This window comes from Osmerus mordax, chromosome 22, assembly GCF_038355195.1.
Source record: "Osmerus mordax isolate fOsmMor3 chromosome 22, fOsmMor3.pri, whole genome shotgun sequence".
Classification (NCBI taxonomy): Eukaryota; Metazoa; Chordata; class Actinopteri; order Osmeriformes; family Osmeridae; genus Osmerus; species Osmerus mordax.
Window position 1 is genome coordinate 9,075,721 of NC_090071.1, and position 18,397 is coordinate 9,094,117.

The window sequence follows — 18,397 nt, forward strand, 5'->3', positions numbered from 1 at the left end:
GACTCCTTCTAATCAGGACTGTGTATTAAACTGTACATGTGCGCGTGTTTGTAATCCCTCGTAAATTCAGTATCGAGGTGAATCCTTGTACAGTAAGTCTATAGACGCATACAAAGACGGTGCCTAGATTTGGCGACTGCTTTGATATGGAGTCAGGTGGCTGAGCGGTGAGGGAATCGGGCTAGTAATCCGGAGGTTGCCAGTTCGATTCCCGGTCATGCCAACTGACGCTGTGTCCTTGGGCAAGACACTTCACCCTACTTGCCTCGGGGGAATGTGCGTCTGCTAAATGACTAAATGTTAATGTAATGTAATATGCATAGAAAGTCCAAAACATAGAGACCAGAAAGACTACTTGAAGGAGAGCAATCAACAGGGAAGGTCGGGAGAAGGGCAGCTTTCTTAAGGATCCACAGGAACCGATTTCACACTAGATGCTGGTAAAGCCAACATACTGTAGAATCCCATAGGAAATCTCTTTCTGCCCTTTTAAAAACGGACTGACGGGCCAGAAGGACTGATTAATCTGTCACGGTCCGCCAGGGCCTATTATTTCAAGCTTCATTTAAAGTGTTCTGGAACTGATCAGTGCTGGAGCCATTCCACCTTGACACACGTGACCACAACAGAGTATTTCCTCTGATCAAGATGAATCTCAATCTTCACTTCATATCTGTTCATGGACAATGTGCACCGTGTTTACGGAAGGCCCAGCCCTCCTGAATCAGGACAGGTGCCTTTGCCAAGAACAGCTGAAGGCATTAGCAGAACCCTTGGCGAGGTAGGAGGCACAGCCCTAAAGAGGAGCCGTGCTGGCTTGTGTTGACCTCCGGCAGAACCAGGCTGTGAGGTGATACCTGCAGAGAGCAGACTGACTGTCTGTCCCAGAATATCCACTCACATCTGCTACTCAATGAGTCTTCCAGCTCTAAGGATACATAGTATGCTGTAATCCTAGGCAGTGGTACTTTTTCAAAGTTCCAATTGGGTGTGTCATACAGTAAATATTGGAGTAAACCTGTGCAACGTCAGCCCATCCAGATCACACATTAGCCCATCCCCCTCCCTCTTTCATCCCTTTTTGTCTTTGACCCTCCAGGGTTGATGATTTGATCAACAAACAGCAGATAGGTCACCACAGTCATTCATAATACCATAAAAAAGCACAGATACTGTTAATGAGAGCTGAAGCTGCATATGGCATCTACGCACACACACACACACACACATATTCACACACACACACCAGCTGGATACCTGACATCAGTAACGCTAACAACACTCGACGGGGGGAGTTTGCCAGTCTCACCAAGCAGCCTCTTAATGTGGGGGATGCACGCAGGCTAATTGGCAATTTAATTATCCACGTGTCGGGAGAGAGTAACTGTGACTAATGCTGTCATTACAGTGAGTCACTTTTGCAGTGACCCTGTCATGCTGTGTCCAAGCTGCACCGTGTCTTGGCTTTGAGTCCCAGTGAGTGCCGTTATATGACAGGAAATGAGACAGCTTGAGGATACAGCTTCATAAAACTCATGTATTTATGACTGGAAGTTATCATACGGATGAATTCCCACATGATCTAAGCGGTGTGTTCCAGACGGTTCCTGTACGGCCACCCATGTTGAGTTCAACCTGCGGGACTCTTATCATTAAGTACTTTGACCTCCTCTTCGTACATCTTGGATTGAAGTCACAGTAGAGCACTGTTGAGCTAACACAGCGTGCTGTTGTATCAAGTTGTTGATGTTGTTGCGCTATTCTGGGCTAATCCAAACACACACACATACACTAAAGGACAGACACGACACCCAGACTGGGGCCAGCAAATCTAAGTAGCCTTTTTTGGAAACAGTCATCCATTTCTGTTATATGTTAAAGATCATTAGTTCAAAGAGACTCAGTAAAAATAAACCTATTACAGCATTGCAAACAAACAAAGAGGGCGCCAGCAAGTCTAAATCGCTCTTACAAGGAATCGGACCAAGTTGACCCACAATGCAATAGATTTCATTAACGATTTTGTTGAAAGATGGACCGGACTAAATGTATTCTTTTTTTTATTTCTTTTTTTTACATTTACATTTATGCATTTAGCAGACGCTTTTATCCCTAGCGACTTCCAAGAGAGAGCTTTACAAGAGAGCATTTTTACCCAGAGATGATGATGAGGCTCCCAGTTTCTGTCACATTGGGCCTATTTTATTGAACTACTGTATTTACGACACTTTTGTTTTCACTGCCTCTGCTATGCCATTACTTTTAATTAATGGAAGGTGACAGACAAATCATAAAAGTTTAATTAAATAAAAGAATGATTTTGAATGAGCCCATGATTTTTGAATAATTGGTCCCATTAAAGCACTTCAGTTTTGTAATGAAGTGTCTGACCCCTGATTAGGGAGCTATTACTGTAACTGCTGTTAGTCCTGTGTGTGGCACTAGTGGTTGTGTAAGGAAATAGGTCATGTACTGTATATCTTGACCTGGGAACTGGAGAACCACAGAATGCGCAGACAGTCTGACTGTTTGGTCCTAACCCATCAGCTCCTAAGCTTTGTATGTGAATATGTGTGTGCATTCGAATGTGCTGAATGTCTGGCTGCACGCACACGCACACACACACACACACACACACACACACACAACCTGTTTGGACATTTTCTTGTTAGGCTGTCTGTGTGGGCTGTTATCCCCCTGTTCTGTGAACCAATCCCTTCATTTCTTTTTTATTCACTTGTCTTTGTCTGGCCACTAACAAGAAACTGTGATCCTCTTTGACTTGATCATGATCTGTTATCAAAACAACCTCAACCTCAACCAGCCAAACCTCCTATGCCACCAAACAATAGAGTCAATACCACTTATGCGTAACACATATACAGTAGAAAGAGGATTAACTAGGACCATTACATCCAGACACCACTGCAAAACATTGACACAAACATGTAGCTAAGTGGTATGCAAACCATTAAGGAGGCTTTGATTGTGATCCTTATCATATTCAGATGAAAACACCACCAGGTTCCCTCCTGGTTACCACCTACCGCTAACAAAACATCTTATTTCGTTGTGCGTTTAAACAGCTGTGACTGTAACAGTCAGATAGCTGAGTCAGATAGGTCTCATTAAGGTGGACAGCAGTCACACTAAAGTAGATCATATTTATGCCTTTTCGCTGACGGTCATAAGATTTCCCTGGGGTTTGCCTTGGCAACACAGCACATAAATCTTAATCACACGCACATGGAAAGTGCAATTGGTCACAGAAACCTTGCAGACTGCATCATCACGTGGATGGAGGTATTGTGAAGCGCTGTTGAGAACAAACAATTCTTTCTCCTCTCACAGCTGTGAGATTTCCGAACCCACTCTTCCAACACAATCATGGGAAAAGGTTGAAAACCACAACTGAACACATTAGGAACTCATTATCTCACGAAAACCAAGGGATGAAGAGAAGACTGGATGAAAAACAAGTCCAAAAAGAAAGTGGAAGTGTTGGTGGCGAGCAGGATTAGGAGGGTAAATGAGCACATAGGTGGTGTGTTGTCCAGAACGGCATGTACAGTACAGTACTGTACAGTAAACATGAATGCTTTATGTCCTCACAAGGCCTGTGTGAGTCAGCAGCCCCTACCAGAACATTCTGCACCTCTAACATAGGGTAGGAGCGGTCTCCTGAGTCATGATAAAGGTTTCCATTCCTTAAAATGTTCGCTTACGCTAAAGTAAATGTTTTTGGTTCTAATTTTATAAAGATTATAGGCCATTGTAGATGCTAGGTTGGTGAGTAATGGTATGTGTTTTTGAGCATGCTGGCTTTGTGACACTAAGTAGGCCTACCTACATGTGGGTCACATGGTCAAATTAACTCCAGATACAAAAACATAAAATGCAAAACACAAAATGACAAACAAGTTTGAATGTTTGCTCCAGGTCAAAGCTTCCCTTGGTGAGTAGCAGTATTGTCCTCAAGGCAATGGCAAGGTACTTATGTTTTTGCATCAGATTAGAGGTGACAGTAATACTGAGAACACATGTTGTGATCAAGCTTAACTACCAGAATTAACACTTGAACAAAACAAAAAAAATAGGCAGTGGTAAAACGTCATAGGGATCACAAGCACTCTGATAAACAATAACAGTGGTGAACAATACTGATTAGACACCATCAGGGATTAATTGTAATCTTCTGAGTGTGTGTGTGTGTGTGTGTGTGTGTAATTGTAATCTTCTGTGAGTGTGAGTATGTGTGTGCATATAAGCACACACTGAATGAAGACAGTAGGCAGATGAGAAAATAGGCAGATCTTAATTTAAGAACAGGAACCATTGTAGAACCGAATCCCAATTCTCACCCATTACACCCATTTGAATCCATCGTGGCACCTCCAATTGAAATATCTAATCTTCTTTCGGAAAGATTATAAATCCAATCTGGGGAGTTGGCCATGGTCATCACACATACACTGGTTGGCCACTGTGGATGAGCTTGGTCTCTGATCTCAGGGGAAAGAGACCAGGCTGAGATCAACAGTTGAATTAACGCCACAATTACCAGGATTATCTGTCAAACAGATGTCACCACCCCTGCTCAGTGTAAGGGACGCCGCTGAGACCATTAATAAATAACACAGTGGCAAGCAAAGAGAGGTGTTATTGTGTGGGACATGACCCCAACAAAAAATGTGCTTGTTTGCTTAATCCACAGTCATTGGGGGAGGAGGAGGTGGTGTGTTTGTGTTTCTGTGTTGAAGGGTGTTTTGGGGTGGAAGATGTTGCCCATTTTATGATCTGACAAAGCAGAGATAATTGATCTAACCAAAGAATAGTGCTTCTGCTGTGTTTTTGTTGTTGTTGATCGAGCTGGCGTGTGAATGAGAGAACCAGACGGTGGCAGCATTTCGGATGTTTAGTTTGCTCATATATGCGTTGCGCTCAGCTGCATATGACGCACCATCATACTGCTAGCCGTGTCTACCTATCGGGTATTTATGTTGTTTACCAGCTAACAAATATTTTCTGAAATTTGAACAATGTTTTCACACTCTCACAAAGTGCGCTGTACAAACCATGTATGTGACACTGCATTCTAAGGATCATGTACTGTAAACGTACAACACACTAATTGTATATGTAAAACAACAATTAGGGTTTACTAGTTCAGTGGCAAATCCAGTGCTGCTACTGGACAACTTCTGCAATTAAAAATAAACTAGAACGTGTTATGCAATGAGTGTTGACACTTTTCTTGCTGAATGTAACGGAATGCCTGCGCACTTTGCTGCCATAAACACGCAGTTAATTAAACAGGTTAGAAATTTTCAGCGCTTGCTTGAAGGTTAATAATCGAGGTGTTTTCCACGAAGGCTTTCAATGTGCAGAAAACAAGTACTACACTTAATTGTTAAACGTTCCCCCTCAACAACAATCATAGTGTATTGATTTGGTAAAATAAAACAAATTATTAAATGAAAACAAGACAAAAACAATAAGGGTCTAATCATAATAAAAATATCTGGAAAATATTATTTGCTGTTTCACTTAATTCCATAGGCTACTTCTGTAGATGAATAATTTGTGAGATGGGGATGGTTCCTAGTAGGAGGCGGGATCAACAGGGGGAGGGACTTACTTTCTGTGTGACAGAACAGATCCTATTCTACTATCTGTCAGTTGATTCCACCAATGAGTCCAATGAGCTGAGAGAATTCAACAGGATTGACAGGCACGCCCCTTCAAGTTTGCGCCGTCTTTTATGACTGTGTATTTTCCTTCTATTTTTTTTTTTGCCGAGCTGGGTGTAATAACGTCACATGTTGTTTTTCTCTACAGTGCAGTAACTGTATAGAGTGCTGTTACTCGCTGCTTTACGATTGCAGACAGCGGACCGAAATACTGGTGTCGGGAATGGATTAGAAAACGGATTTAGGCTGCTGCTTCGTAGTTCCTTGCTTTGGAAATATCGTACACTAACTAGAAGTACTTTAGAAGTACATAACAAGCGACAGAATGGCAAGTCCACAAACGACGGGAGGACACCTGTTATCGAATATAACTAATAGCAGTAATAATATCAAGAAATATGGATACCTAAAGAAACAGAAACATGGGCACAGGCGTTTCTTCGTGCTAAGAGAGCCAAGCGAGGGGTTTTCTGCACGGCTGGAATATTATGAGAGTGAGAAGAAATGGAGAAACAAGTCTGCTCCTAAACGACTGATAACTCTGGATTCTTGTCTGTGCGTAAACAAGCGCGCGGACGCAAAGCACAAACACCTAATCGCCCTTTACACCAAGGACGAATACTTTGCAGTGGCGGCTGAAAACGAACAGGAGCAAGAGGACTGGTATATAGTTTTAACAGATTTAATCACAGAGGGGAAAGTGTATGACAGCCCTGCGTCCACGTCCTCTCTAGTGGGATTCGAGGAGGCCAACTACGGTATGATTACGCCCGCAACCGCCACTTACAAGGAGGTATGGCAAGTCAATTTGAAATCTAAAGGGCTGGGTCAAAGCAAAAATTTGACAGGCGTCTACAGGCTATGTTTATCCAGTCGGACAATCAGCTTCGTGAAACTGAACTCGGAGACTGCGGCTGTCAGTTTGCAGCTAATGAATATTCGTAGATGCGGCCACTCAGATAGCTTCTTCTTCATCGAAGTGGGTAGGTCGGCGGTCACTGGCCCAGGCGAGCTTTGGATGCAAGCTGATGATTCCGTGGTTGCGCAAAACATCCACGAGACCATTTTGGAGGCAATGAAAGCCATGAAAGAGCTCTCGGAATTCAGACCGCGGAGTAAAAGTCAATCCGCCAGCACCAACCCAATATCAGTGCCCACACGACGCAACTTAAACAACTTGCCCCCTAGTCAGACAGGGCTGGTGAGGAGGTCAAGAACGGATAGCATTGCAGCCACCTCTCCTGTCAGAAAGTTCACCTCCTGTCGGATAAGAACGGCCAGTGAGGGAGACGGCAGCATGACCAGACCAGTCTCCATGTCAATATCCATGAGTGGAAGCCCCACCAGTACCAGTTCTGGCCAGAACCATCTGAGTCGATCTCACACCCTCAGCAGTGGCCGGACATGCAGAATGTTGGAGTCGGCCTCCAACCTCCAACACAGCAGGTCCATGCCCGTGTCCAATTCTCCGCCCTCGGTCTGCAGCCCCATCAGCCTCTCTCCCAGAGCCGGAAACATCTCCACCCCAGACCCGGTCCAGCGGCCATTCAGCTGCAGCGCCTCCATGTCGGGCTCCCTCAGCGATGCAGGCTTCATGCTTTGTGAAGAGTACGGGTCCAGCCCATGCGACACCAAGTACCTTCCCATCACGCGGAGCGACACCCCGGACTCTCTCTCCAGCACCCCCCCTTCCCGGGAGGCCAATGACCCGTGTGGCTACATGATGATGGACAGGCCAAATGGCAGCAGGCGCGTAGGCGGCGGTGACTTCCTGGCGTCCGACAAAGCCTACAGGAAGAGGACGTACTCGCTGACCACGCCGCGTCAGCAGAGGGTCCCGGCACAGCTGTCCTCCGCCTCGCTGGACGAATACACGCTGATGAGGGCGGCTCACGCCGACCACAATTCCCAATCCGCCTCCCCGAAAGTGTCTTACCCCGAGGACTACGGCGACGTCGAGATCGGCTCCTCGTCGAGGAGCTCCAGTAGCAACCTAGGAGATGACGGCTACATGCCCATGACACCGGGTGTGGCGCCGCCAGGCGGCAAGGCCGACAACTACATGCCCATGAGCCCCATGTGTGTTTCGGCTCCCAAGCAGATCATCAACCCCAGGGTGCACTCGCACCCCTCCCCCAGCGGAAGCTCTCTGGAAGACAGTGGCTACATGAGGATGTGGTGCGGCTCCAAGTCCTCCACCGAGAGCCTGGACAGCCGCTTGCCAAATGGCGAATACATGAACATGTCACCCGGCAACCCGCACCCTCTTCAGACCCCGCCTGACTACTTCCTGGGCCCGCTTCCTGGAGATCCGGCCGCGAAGCCCACTCACTCCGCCAGCTCGCTGCCGCGGCCGTCAAAAGCGCAGGCCTCCAAGACTGAGGAGAGCGACCAGTATGTTCTGATGAGTCCCCAGAGCCAGAGGCCGGTGGTGGGGGAGTCTGACTACTACTCTGTGATGGGCAGTGCAGCTCAGGTGGCAGCTAACAACCCTTCAGTTCCCTCCCCCGTCAGGCAGATCAGAGTGGAGAACCTGCCACATCGGGGGAGGATTGGGAGACCCAACAGGCTGTCTCTGGACACTTTCCGGACCCTGCCCAGCATGAACGAGCACCCACTGCCCGGGGAACCCAGGAGCCCAGGAGAATACATCAACATAGACTTCAGTGGGAGCAAGTACTCCCCACCCTCAGCCTCAACTGAGAGCCAGTCTTCATCCTTGGGTTCCAGTGGCAGTAGGAGAAGGTCTCCTCTCTCGGATTACATGAATGTGGAGCTCGGCTCCCACTCACCCAAGACGGAGCACACTCCTGTGGGACGGTTGGACACACAGCCAGAGCCCTCCATGTGCCCCCACCCAGAGGAGACCGGAGAGTACCATGTCAGTGGGAAGAGAGGGCAAGAGTGCCCAACTGACAAAGTCAAAGATGACTACACTGAGATGACATTTGGCATGGCCAACACACCTCCACAGCTCCTCCCTCAGATGCCAGCAAGGTATGGAGATATCCGTCATGTCATTGTAACGCAGTAGTCATAGCATTGCAATTATATACAGCACACACACACACAGTTGTATAGGCTGGATATAAACTGTTTATATAAGGACTGATGTATCATCTGACATTAACATTTGTTCCATCTCTCAGCCCCAGTGTCCGGGAAAAGAGACCATCCCTGGAGGAGCAGGATGTCCCAGGTATGGGGGTGTTCCTGCTGGAGGCTGGCCCCACAATGGACCCAGACCGATCTGCCAAGGTGATCCGGGCCGACCCCCAGGGTCGCAGAAGGCACAGCTCCGAAACGTTCTCCTCCACCGCCACCGTCACGCCCGTGTTTCCCTCCTTCGCCCATGAGGTCAAGCGCCACAGCTCGGTGGAGAACATCTCGTCCCGGAGCAGCGACGGCTCAGACGAGGAGTGCTCTGGCAGCCCCATGAGCAGGAAGACCTCGGCGGGCTACCAGACCGGACTCAACTACATCGCCTTGAACCTACTGGAGAACAGGGACATGGAGCCGTGCGAGGACCTGGTCGGCTTCAAACCCACCAGCAGCTGCAAGGGAGGCATCCATGGATTACATGCCACACCGTATGTCTGCTTGGGATTCAAGGAGGCGGCAACCACTGCCAAAGGTGAGTGTGGCGTGTGTTTGTGATAGTGGCTTGTGATAATGGCTGAGGTAGAATACACAAATGGTTACAAATAAGCCATCATTTATTAAATGTGTGCAGAAGTAAAGGTGGGTGAAAATGTGCATATTATTATCAGGGTCAGCTCAATTGTATACATTTATTTTTTATGTAGATTGATCGTGTACAAACGATATGTGCTGTGCATGATGATGATGGTAGACTATGCATATATGGTTTAAATAACATACTGCAGTAAGCTACTGCGAACTTGGTTAGGGGAGCTAGATTTGAAACATGAATGACCAGTGCTGCAGTTCAGAGCTGGATTCGCATCTGCCACGTGCAGATAGAAAGCTGTTTCTTCCCCGCACGAAAAAAAAAGAAGAGAAAACATCTTTCGTAATATGAAGGTGCACGGGCATGTTGATGTAATTAGCTGAACTGGCTTTGCACCGTTTGTACCGTGCGGAAATATATCGTTTTGTTTACTTCCAAGTTGCCTACAGTACCGTTGGTGGTTCCCAATTCCAGGGAATTTGAAACGTGACCAGCGTGACGAACGTTATACTTTGCAAGCAGCGAGTAAACAAGCTACTGCGTAGGCACCATGACACCGCAGGATAGGCAGCGTCGTTGGGTTTGAGCCAAGCAAGCGCAGTTTCCATTCAATAACACGTTCAAAACGTTTTTGAAACAAAACAACCTTTAGGGAATTTAAAAAACGTGAGAGGTTTAGTTTAAAAAGTGCATATTTAGATAAAAGGGCATAATATGACATACATGCATGTTTTGTAGTTGAACTAAAAAACAAAACAAAAACATGATACTATACCTCACAAGTAGGCTATTTACTTTGAATTACATTATATTAATTATAGGCCTAGTAGTAAGCACGGATATTTTTCCAAGATTTTTAAATCAAGATTTGCATTCAAGCGTAAACAGCTTTGTTTGAAACAACACATTTTTTATTAAGTTGACTGTGTCATGTTGCATGTATCCACAAACGCTACATGTAAATCCTTCCAAATCACTTCATGATAAAGGATAAAGCTCATTTTGCTTGGAATTTAAATGAGCTTCAAGTTGACCAGAGCTGGAACATCTTGTTAGTTTTACAATTACACATATCCCCAGGCAGTTCCCATCAATGACTTGTTTTCCAAACTTTGAAAGCATGTAGGCTAGGCAAAAAAGAAAGAAAAGTGCAATGGCCCTAAGCACGTATCACAAATCATTGTGGCCCGACTCTACCCTCTGGTCCATCTCACTGTCCCGGGGTCAATATTATATCCCAGAATAGCCTCTGTGGTTGCCAAAAAAACAAAGTGTCGTGTTCATGGGGTTGGACATTGACTCATTGAACCATGTAAACATTAAGCTTGGGCAGACATGTTGACAGTAAGGTGAGGTTTCACCCTCTCCCTGCGTTGTTATCGGCCCAGTATGTCTGCGTGGGTGCATGCATGTGTGCAATGTGGACATGTGAGGCCCCGCACATGTGTTTGTGCTTGCAGGCAGCGAGTTTTCATGTCCCTGTTGAACTAGAGGCTGGAAAAAAAAAAAAAAGGGGAGAGAGATCAGGTAATGATGAAGCGTCCGGGTCAGGAATTCCTGGCAGTGTGTAAAAGTTGCTGCGAGAGGTGAATACTTGCTTGTTTTTGTCAGCTATCAGCTTAGGGCTGCTGAATAGGATTGTGGGGGCTTTTCTTTTTCTGGGAGGCCCGTTGGAGAAAAACAGTTAAACATACACGCGGACTCTGGCACGTACACGGTTTGCCTGACCGTTGCTTGTATGAAGGCGGGGGAGGGGGAGGGGGGGGGGGAGGGGTCTCCCTCCAGCCCCCCGGCATGTGAACAGAAGCCCCAGATTTGGGCAAGGACGCGTTCCCTTTTCTTCCGCTATCTAGAGGGTTTGTGTGGGAGTGAGAATGAGTGTGGGTATGATGTGTGGGAGACGGCACGTGCACTCCGCTGCGTGTCCGCTTCATTAGGCGGTTCACGCAGCAGAAAGAAGATGGAGTGAGAGAGGCAGAGAGATGGCCCTGAGCCTTCAATGCTCACGGGAGGACGAGGAGGGGCCAGTGCTGGGGGGGGGGGGGGCGGAGCCTGGTGAAAGCCCAGTGCTTTTTAAAAAGCAACAAACAAACCAACCGAGAGGCCCCCGGCCAAGGTGCATTCCGGAAGGGCTTGGGAAAATAGAGCTGTTTGGTCGTTTCTTGAACATTCTGTCTGCCTACCAAGGCACCCCAACGAAGGGGTCAAAGTGTGTGGTTGTATTTTCAGCAACTTATTGCCTGATATGGTGTTTATCTGGAAGCCTTATCCCAAGTTGGGCCATGCGTGGGCACTGTATGGGAAGAGTAGACACATCAGAACTATGGGTACAAAGTACCACCTCCTTAGCAATCAACACCCCCCCACCCCCCCACCCCACCCACCTCCCGAAATACCATCCTGGCTGTGTTCAGAAAAACAGAAGCAGCCCTCATACAGACTCTCAGATTTCTCGGCAAATGAAGATGCAAAGAAGTGAAAGTGCCTTCCGGAAAGTCCGAGGTTGTTGTTTAGTAGTTTTTTCCTTCGTCTGCCGTTAGCGCCTTGAGTAAATGAATAGCCTGGTGTTTGTTTACCTAAAGGTCCTTAGCCTTCTCCGAGCACGTGGGCACCAGTGTTTACCTGAGATGTGACTAATCCCCGATGCTAATACGAACCCTTCCCTAAGGCCATCACACTGTCTGGTCCTCCCAGGTGGATGTTCTGTTCAGAGATTAGCTGGCAGTCAGGACATGCTGCTCTGTCTATTCCATTCATTCCCTTTATGTGATCATGTCTGCCGTCCTCGCTCATAATTCTCCCTCCTCCCCTCGCCCTCGTCTCTGCCCCCTCCCACCCCTCGTCTCTCCATCCATCCCTCCCTCGCTTCCTCTCCCTCCTCTTGGTTGACGTCAGGTGTCGAGGCCCTAATGGCAGCAGGTGGTAGGCTTGGAAACGGAGTCAACATACTCAAGAGTGTTTATGTATTGACGGTGCCAAGGAGGGGTGGGGGGGCCTCCTTGAGAGGATGGAGGAGTGCTGCTCCCGCTACTCCTCCTGCTGCTGCTTCCGGAAGGATCCGGAGCTCTGCTCTGCTCCTCCTCGAGTCGTGGCAGATGGTCGGCCCTGCACCTGCCACCTCTGTGTGTGCTGCACCGCCCCACCCCCCACATCCAACACCCAGCGCTACCCCCTACCAGTGAGCAGGTACCCCAAGGCCAGGCCAGACCCCGGCCCAGCCAGGCCCAGCACCTTCCCTTGGTGGTGGGCTCCTACGACGGCTTCTCGTGACGTCCACTCAACCACTCTTCTGGGGCTAGGAGTCGGGGTACGGCGGTGGAGAGGGAAGGAGGGGGAATAAAGTTGATGCGGAAGGTTAGGGACAGGAGGATAGGGAGGGGGTATTTGTGTGTGTGTGTATGTGTATAGCCTAAAGCTTATGGCCTGCACTCGGGTGTCCGCTGGTATCCTCTCAGCTCATCTACGATGTGTCACACCACGGTCGTCAACATCCCCCTCGTCGTCATCGTGGGTGCAGATCGCTAGCGGCCTCTCGCAGCAGCGCACGCACAAGCGTAGGGCACGCGAGGAACGCAGCAGGCCCCGGCCGGCAGGCCCGGAAGGGGACGGAGGCCGCTCCACCCATGCGTTCTGTTTTGTTTGGTCTGAGAAAGAGAAAGAGGCGATCTGGTTTCATGACAGCCCAACATCCCCCCCCCCCCCCTCCTCTCTATCTGGAAACAGAAGTCCAGGAGCATGCTCAGGAAGATCCAGTTTCGTGATCAGAGACGACTGTTGAGAGGTAGATGGGAATCTGAGAAGCGTGTCTATCTCTCGATCTCTAAACGAAAAAAGGTTTTCATTTCTATTTCTCTTTATTTTCCAAAGTCCACGCCGGCGCTCGCCTTTGAGTCGTACGCTCCCTTCCGAAACCTTGCTAAATCTTCCCGCTTTTTTTTCCACGCACAGGCTTTCAGACTGTCACCCTTGTGTCTAGGCACACAAGCACGCTCACACACACACAGGTAGTGTCAGAGTTTCCATGTAGCCCTGCTGCCGACAGTGTGACACACACACACACACATAGCCCAAAGTAGGCCGGGATGTTCCGGCACCAGATAACCTCGTCGCCGATTAGATTACTCACACGGTGGGAGGGATTAGATGTTGGCCAGACACTCGTAGAGAGAGAGGTGAATGAAAGGGCCATTCTGTCTCTGTCTCAACCCCCATTCCAACACACAACACTCACTAAAACACACACATCAACAGATACTGATTTGGCACGCCATTTAGATTCAGATTTCAGGCTAAATTCCAATTTCCACAGCAACAGAGCAGAGAGAGAGAGAGAGAGAGAGAAAGAGAGAAAGAGAGAGAGTCAGATAGACCCCAGGCCTGATTCTACATGCATGGGCCTGACTCCCCTGACTCCATCATCAGGTCAGCCCAAGCCACAGCCACAGTCCCCATCTCTTAAGCCCTCACCACTGGGTGGATTCCTGGAATGCCCAGATGGCAGTGAGCACCACATCTGGGTGAACTTTATCCAGCGCATGCAGCACTCTCGGGCAAAAACCTGCCTGCCCCCCTCCCCCCCCCTCCCCCAGTAAAGATTACTACTGCTAGCCTCTCTGCTGGCTGTAGCCTTAGAGAGGATGTGTCCCATTCAATGTTCTCTTTAGTTTCTCCCCCATTATATCTCTCTCTCTCACATAGAACCACCAGGGAAAGAGTCATGTGTCTCTGTTTTTCTTTTTTTTCTCCCCCCCCCCCCTCTCTGGTATTCAAAGCAGTGACCGGAAGATAAATGGGTATCGCTTCTCTCTCTCTCTCTCTCTCTCTCTCTCTCTCTCTCTCTCTCTCTCTCTCTCTCTCTCTCTCTCTCTCTCTCTCTATCTCTCTCTCTCTCTCTCTCGCTCTCTCCGTGCTAAATATATCCTCTCCAGGAAATAAATTACTGATGAGACAGGATCAGCACCTATCACCCCTTTAGCAAGGCAATGAAGGACTCCCTGCCTCCCTGCAGTTGCTGGGCACTGTGCAATACCCCCCTCCCCCATCTCAAGGCTTCAGGCTTCCCTGAGATTATGCAATTATTATACCGTTGAAGACCACCCTGGGGCTTGGAAAGAGCCAGTTCTTACATAGCTCCACCCCCACGCACACACACACACACCCTGAATGGAGCTGCAATAGGATTAGGCTAGGATAAGTCCATCTGGCCCACCAGAACTGGGACCTTTGAGCTACTGGAGGAGTGTGGTGGCCCCTGTCATGTTTAACTCCTGGCTTGTCTCACACTGTTGATTCTCCCTGGGTGTGTGTGTGTGTGGATCCACACCTAGATGATGACATTCTTGGCTGTGTTTGTGTTTTTGATGTTCTCTGGGAGAATCCCTCAGAGGGCATGCCGTCCCCTCGGGGGAAAAGGGAGCTGAAGACTCTGTGTACCGTTGGGTTGGGAACTGGAGCAGTTGGCTCGCTGGATTGAGAGGGGTTGCTGTGTGTGTGGCTATATGCGGCCGTGGCTATGTGTGTTGTGTATGTGTGTGTCTGAAAGGAAGAGAGAGAGTGAGAGAGTGCATGCCTGCTACGAGGATTGAGGCCTCGGAGGGGGAGGGGGAGGGGCTTTAGTCCACCGGAGACTTCCATTCACACAGAGGCCCGATGCAAATGGCAGCACACAAACAGGAACAAAAGGTCACAGGTCAGACATTGGATACCCACACAAACACGGGCAGGGCTGAAGAGAAAGGGAGGGAGGCAGAGTGAGGTAGAGGGCAGAGCCTCAGACCCAGACACCTTTAGCTCGGCTCATGGATTTAACCGGAAAGTTTGTTATTGTGACACAAATAAACCAGTGAAAAGCCTAATCGGCATTTACAGAGGCATTTCAGATGTTCCAACTGTCTGAAACCTTACACTGTGTGTGTGTGTGTGCGCACGTGTGTGTGCGTGTTACTTAGTGCATTTCAGAAAACCAATTGATCTTAAGCACCAGTATGCTATTTTTTATCCCAAAATGAAGGCACATGCCTCTGTAGTCGCCCCTGGTTGCGGTGAAAACAAAGCCGCCCTTATCCCGGGGAGGGAGCCCCAAGCTGACCTGCTTCCTGCACCGTTTCTCTGAAGCACAGTCACAGGAAATCACAGAGACGTGCCTGTCATGCCTATATGACCTACCTTTAGAAAACAACAACTAACTAACAAGCTAACTTGTCTTTCTTTCTCTGTGTCTTTCAGATTGAGTGGCAGATGGGAGCCTTTCTGAAGCCCCTATCCTCCCATCGCTGTATGGAGGACACTGGGAGCCTGCTGCTGAACTATTGACCTCTGACCCTTTGTGCCACACCCCTCTGGATAGGTCAGGCTGTGCCTCATGGACCCTTGCTACCCCCCCCCCCCCCCCGCCCGTTGCTCCACCCTGACCCGGCCTCACCTCCTGGTGGTCAGGAATCTGAGTGCTAATGATGTCTCAGTGGCTGTGTGGATCTTATGCATTCTCCTGCGTATGCGTGCGCACATGTGTGTGTGTGTGTGTGTGTGTGTGTGTCCTCACTGGCTCCTTGAGTCAGTGTCTCCTTTTCCTGCTTGGGTGGGACTGTAAGACTGTGACCTGTGAAGCCTCACCAGAACTTGGGAGGCCCAACCCCAAAATTCCTTCTTCAGATAATTTAACAAACAGTCACGAGGTACGCACATATTATTTATTAACTTAAATGGGTATTAATTTAAGTGTGTGTGTGTGTGTGTGTATGAGTCAGATGGAATAAGAGAGAAAGACCAACTATTTTTGTTTTTCAGCAATGCATTAATTTAACAATTTAAGTTAATTACAAAACCCATAAATATTCCCTACCTCAGAACGAGCCAGGATACAAGAGGCACACTGAGTATAATAAATATATTTAGATTAAAAGTACTATTTATTTTGGATGCTGAATGTTTCTTACGACCAACCCAAAGCCTTAACGTCTTTGCTGTCCTTGTATTTTCTATTTTAGATGTTTATTTAGACCTATATCTATATTACGTGGAAAGTCAATAGGCACAGATTACCATGATAGAGAAACAGACAAATGACATATTAGAGAATTTTATGGCAGGATTTCTTAAATTAGATTTATAATTGACAAAGTATTTTATCTTAATACATTTTTTTCCCCTCAATCTTTACTCTTAACTCTTCTTAAAATGATATATTTATGATAGTTTTGTGAAACTACAAATGAAAGGTTTTATTACAGGTAACAATACACACAGTACGTTCTAACACAGAGATACAGTATGTTCTGGATATCTGTAAGAGTTCTGCATGAATGCACCCAGGCATCTGTACTTCTATGTGTACTACATGCCCCACAATTCCTTCAGTTAAACTTCAAACCTCAGACACTCCTACCTACCTGGAACCCCAATACCCTGTTGTTTTACTCAGCACTGGGGGCATTGCTGTGATGCAATTGGACGGTACAACATCGGATGTTTCAACAGTTGGGTTGAAGCTCAGGTGTTGAGGTTGGACCTGATTGCCATGTTTGTGCTGCCGTCAGTCATTTGTATTGTAGTCCAGCCACAACACCTCCTCACAACTGTATTTTTGAACAGAACAGACACGCATGAATGTAAAGCACCTTGTGTGTAGATCACGGACATCAAGTACGAGGAACTGTATCAAAGTATAAAATGGTTTATATCTACCACACATCTGTTTGTTTGCAATGGCCTGAATGTGTAAATGATGTACATATTATAAAGAGGTGAACTTTAATAGGCTGTCCAATCATAATAGAGCATCTAGATTACTTATGTTACAATGAAATCCCCAGACTGTGTTCAAACGTTTTGCTTTTGCGACCTATTTTCTAAAAGGGTATTTGCTTTCAGATTTTAACGTATGCTTTTATTCTTCACAGTTACTGTGAATACATTTATAAAATTTAAATAGAGAAATACTTAGTCTATTTTATGATAGTTACATCTGCCTTGTTGAAACACTTAACCCATGGCATATGCAATAGATAAACAAATAAACCCATAGTTTACAAAGTGGAACCAAATGTAATTGTGTCGATATGTTTATACATTTTTAAAGAAAGGAAACTATTTTGCTGTTTGTAAATTTCACTCTGCCAACTTCAGAGGTTTTGTTTTTTTTTGCCACTGGAACATCAGTTAATTAGTTAAGATGTTTAACCGAAATCTCACTCTCTGTCTGCATCTACAGTTTTCTTATTTAAGGGTTGGTATTTGAACTCTTGGTTCAAAGTTGAATGTGCTGTCTTCCATTGTATATATTCCCTCAATTGCTCGTTGTGATGCTGCTCATAAGAGATCACATTTTAATTATAGTAGTACTGCTTTTTGTCTGTATTGATTATGGATGGCAACATGCAATAAATAAATATGTTTATTTGGTTCAACTGAGTCTCTGTTGTTGATGTTCCAGAATGTTCCTTCTACCTACCAGCCAACTACTCGTCTGTGTTCTATTTTTAGGGTGAAGGATAGCTTTGAGGAGTTGATGTTCCCATGCTTCCCCTTCTCCAATGACGTGTGTTATCTAGAAAAACAAATAGTTCCATTTGCTAATACTTGATGTAGCAAGACTGCCAGACTTTCCATTCAAAACAACACCATTCCCCATACTGCCCTTCAATATAGAATTCCTGCTGTCAGTTAGGATAAACGAGGAAGTAGTTGAGCCCAGGACTCTCGCAAACAAGAAGACATAATAGCTTCCTGAACATGGGCTGACAGAATTTAACAGTGTTAAGACTCTCTCCCCCATCCTTCCTTCTCAGTGGAATGAAGGATATTCTAGGCTTCCTCAAATGCTGTCTGGTCCTGTTCCTATTGCCCCTGGCTCTCACACACGCCCCCCTGAGTAGCACTACGAAGGGCTCAGGAAGCTTTTATTTAGCTAATTACTTCCTTCCCAGCCAAGCCTCAGACAAAGGGGTTGATAAGCAGGTCAATAAATGGTCAAAACAGTCTATATTTGATTTCTAAAGCACACAAACACACATGCCTT

The 18,397-nt window shown here is 47.0% G+C and overlaps 1 protein-coding gene across 1 annotated transcript; it reads left to right on the forward strand.

The window, feature by feature from the left end:
• Positions 1 to 5,883: 5,883 nt before the first annotated feature.
• Positions 5,884 to 17,790, forward strand: irs2a (insulin receptor substrate 2a). Its single transcript, XM_067260441.1, has 3 exons — positions 5,884 to 8,687; positions 8,840 to 9,324; positions 15,607 to 17,790. Exons 1-3 carry the CDS (start codon positions 6,016 to 6,018, stop codon positions 15,609 to 15,611), a joined length of 3,162 nt encoding a protein of 1,053 aa, XP_067116542.1. The 5' UTR covers positions 5,884 to 6,015; the 3' UTR covers positions 15,612 to 17,790.
• Positions 17,791 to 18,397: the final 607 nt, after the last annotated feature.

What these genes read in the sequence shown, in the direction of transcription:
- irs2a (XM_067260441.1), top strand. Translation starts at nt 6,016, where the DNA reads ATGGCAAGTCCACAAACGACGGGAGGACACCTGTTATCGAATATAACT. An exon ending in CTCCCTCAGATGCCAGCAAG is followed by an intron (nt 8,688 to 8,839) that starts GTATGGAGATAT and finishes TCCATCTCTCAG; the next exon opens with CCCCAGTGTCCGGGAAAAGA.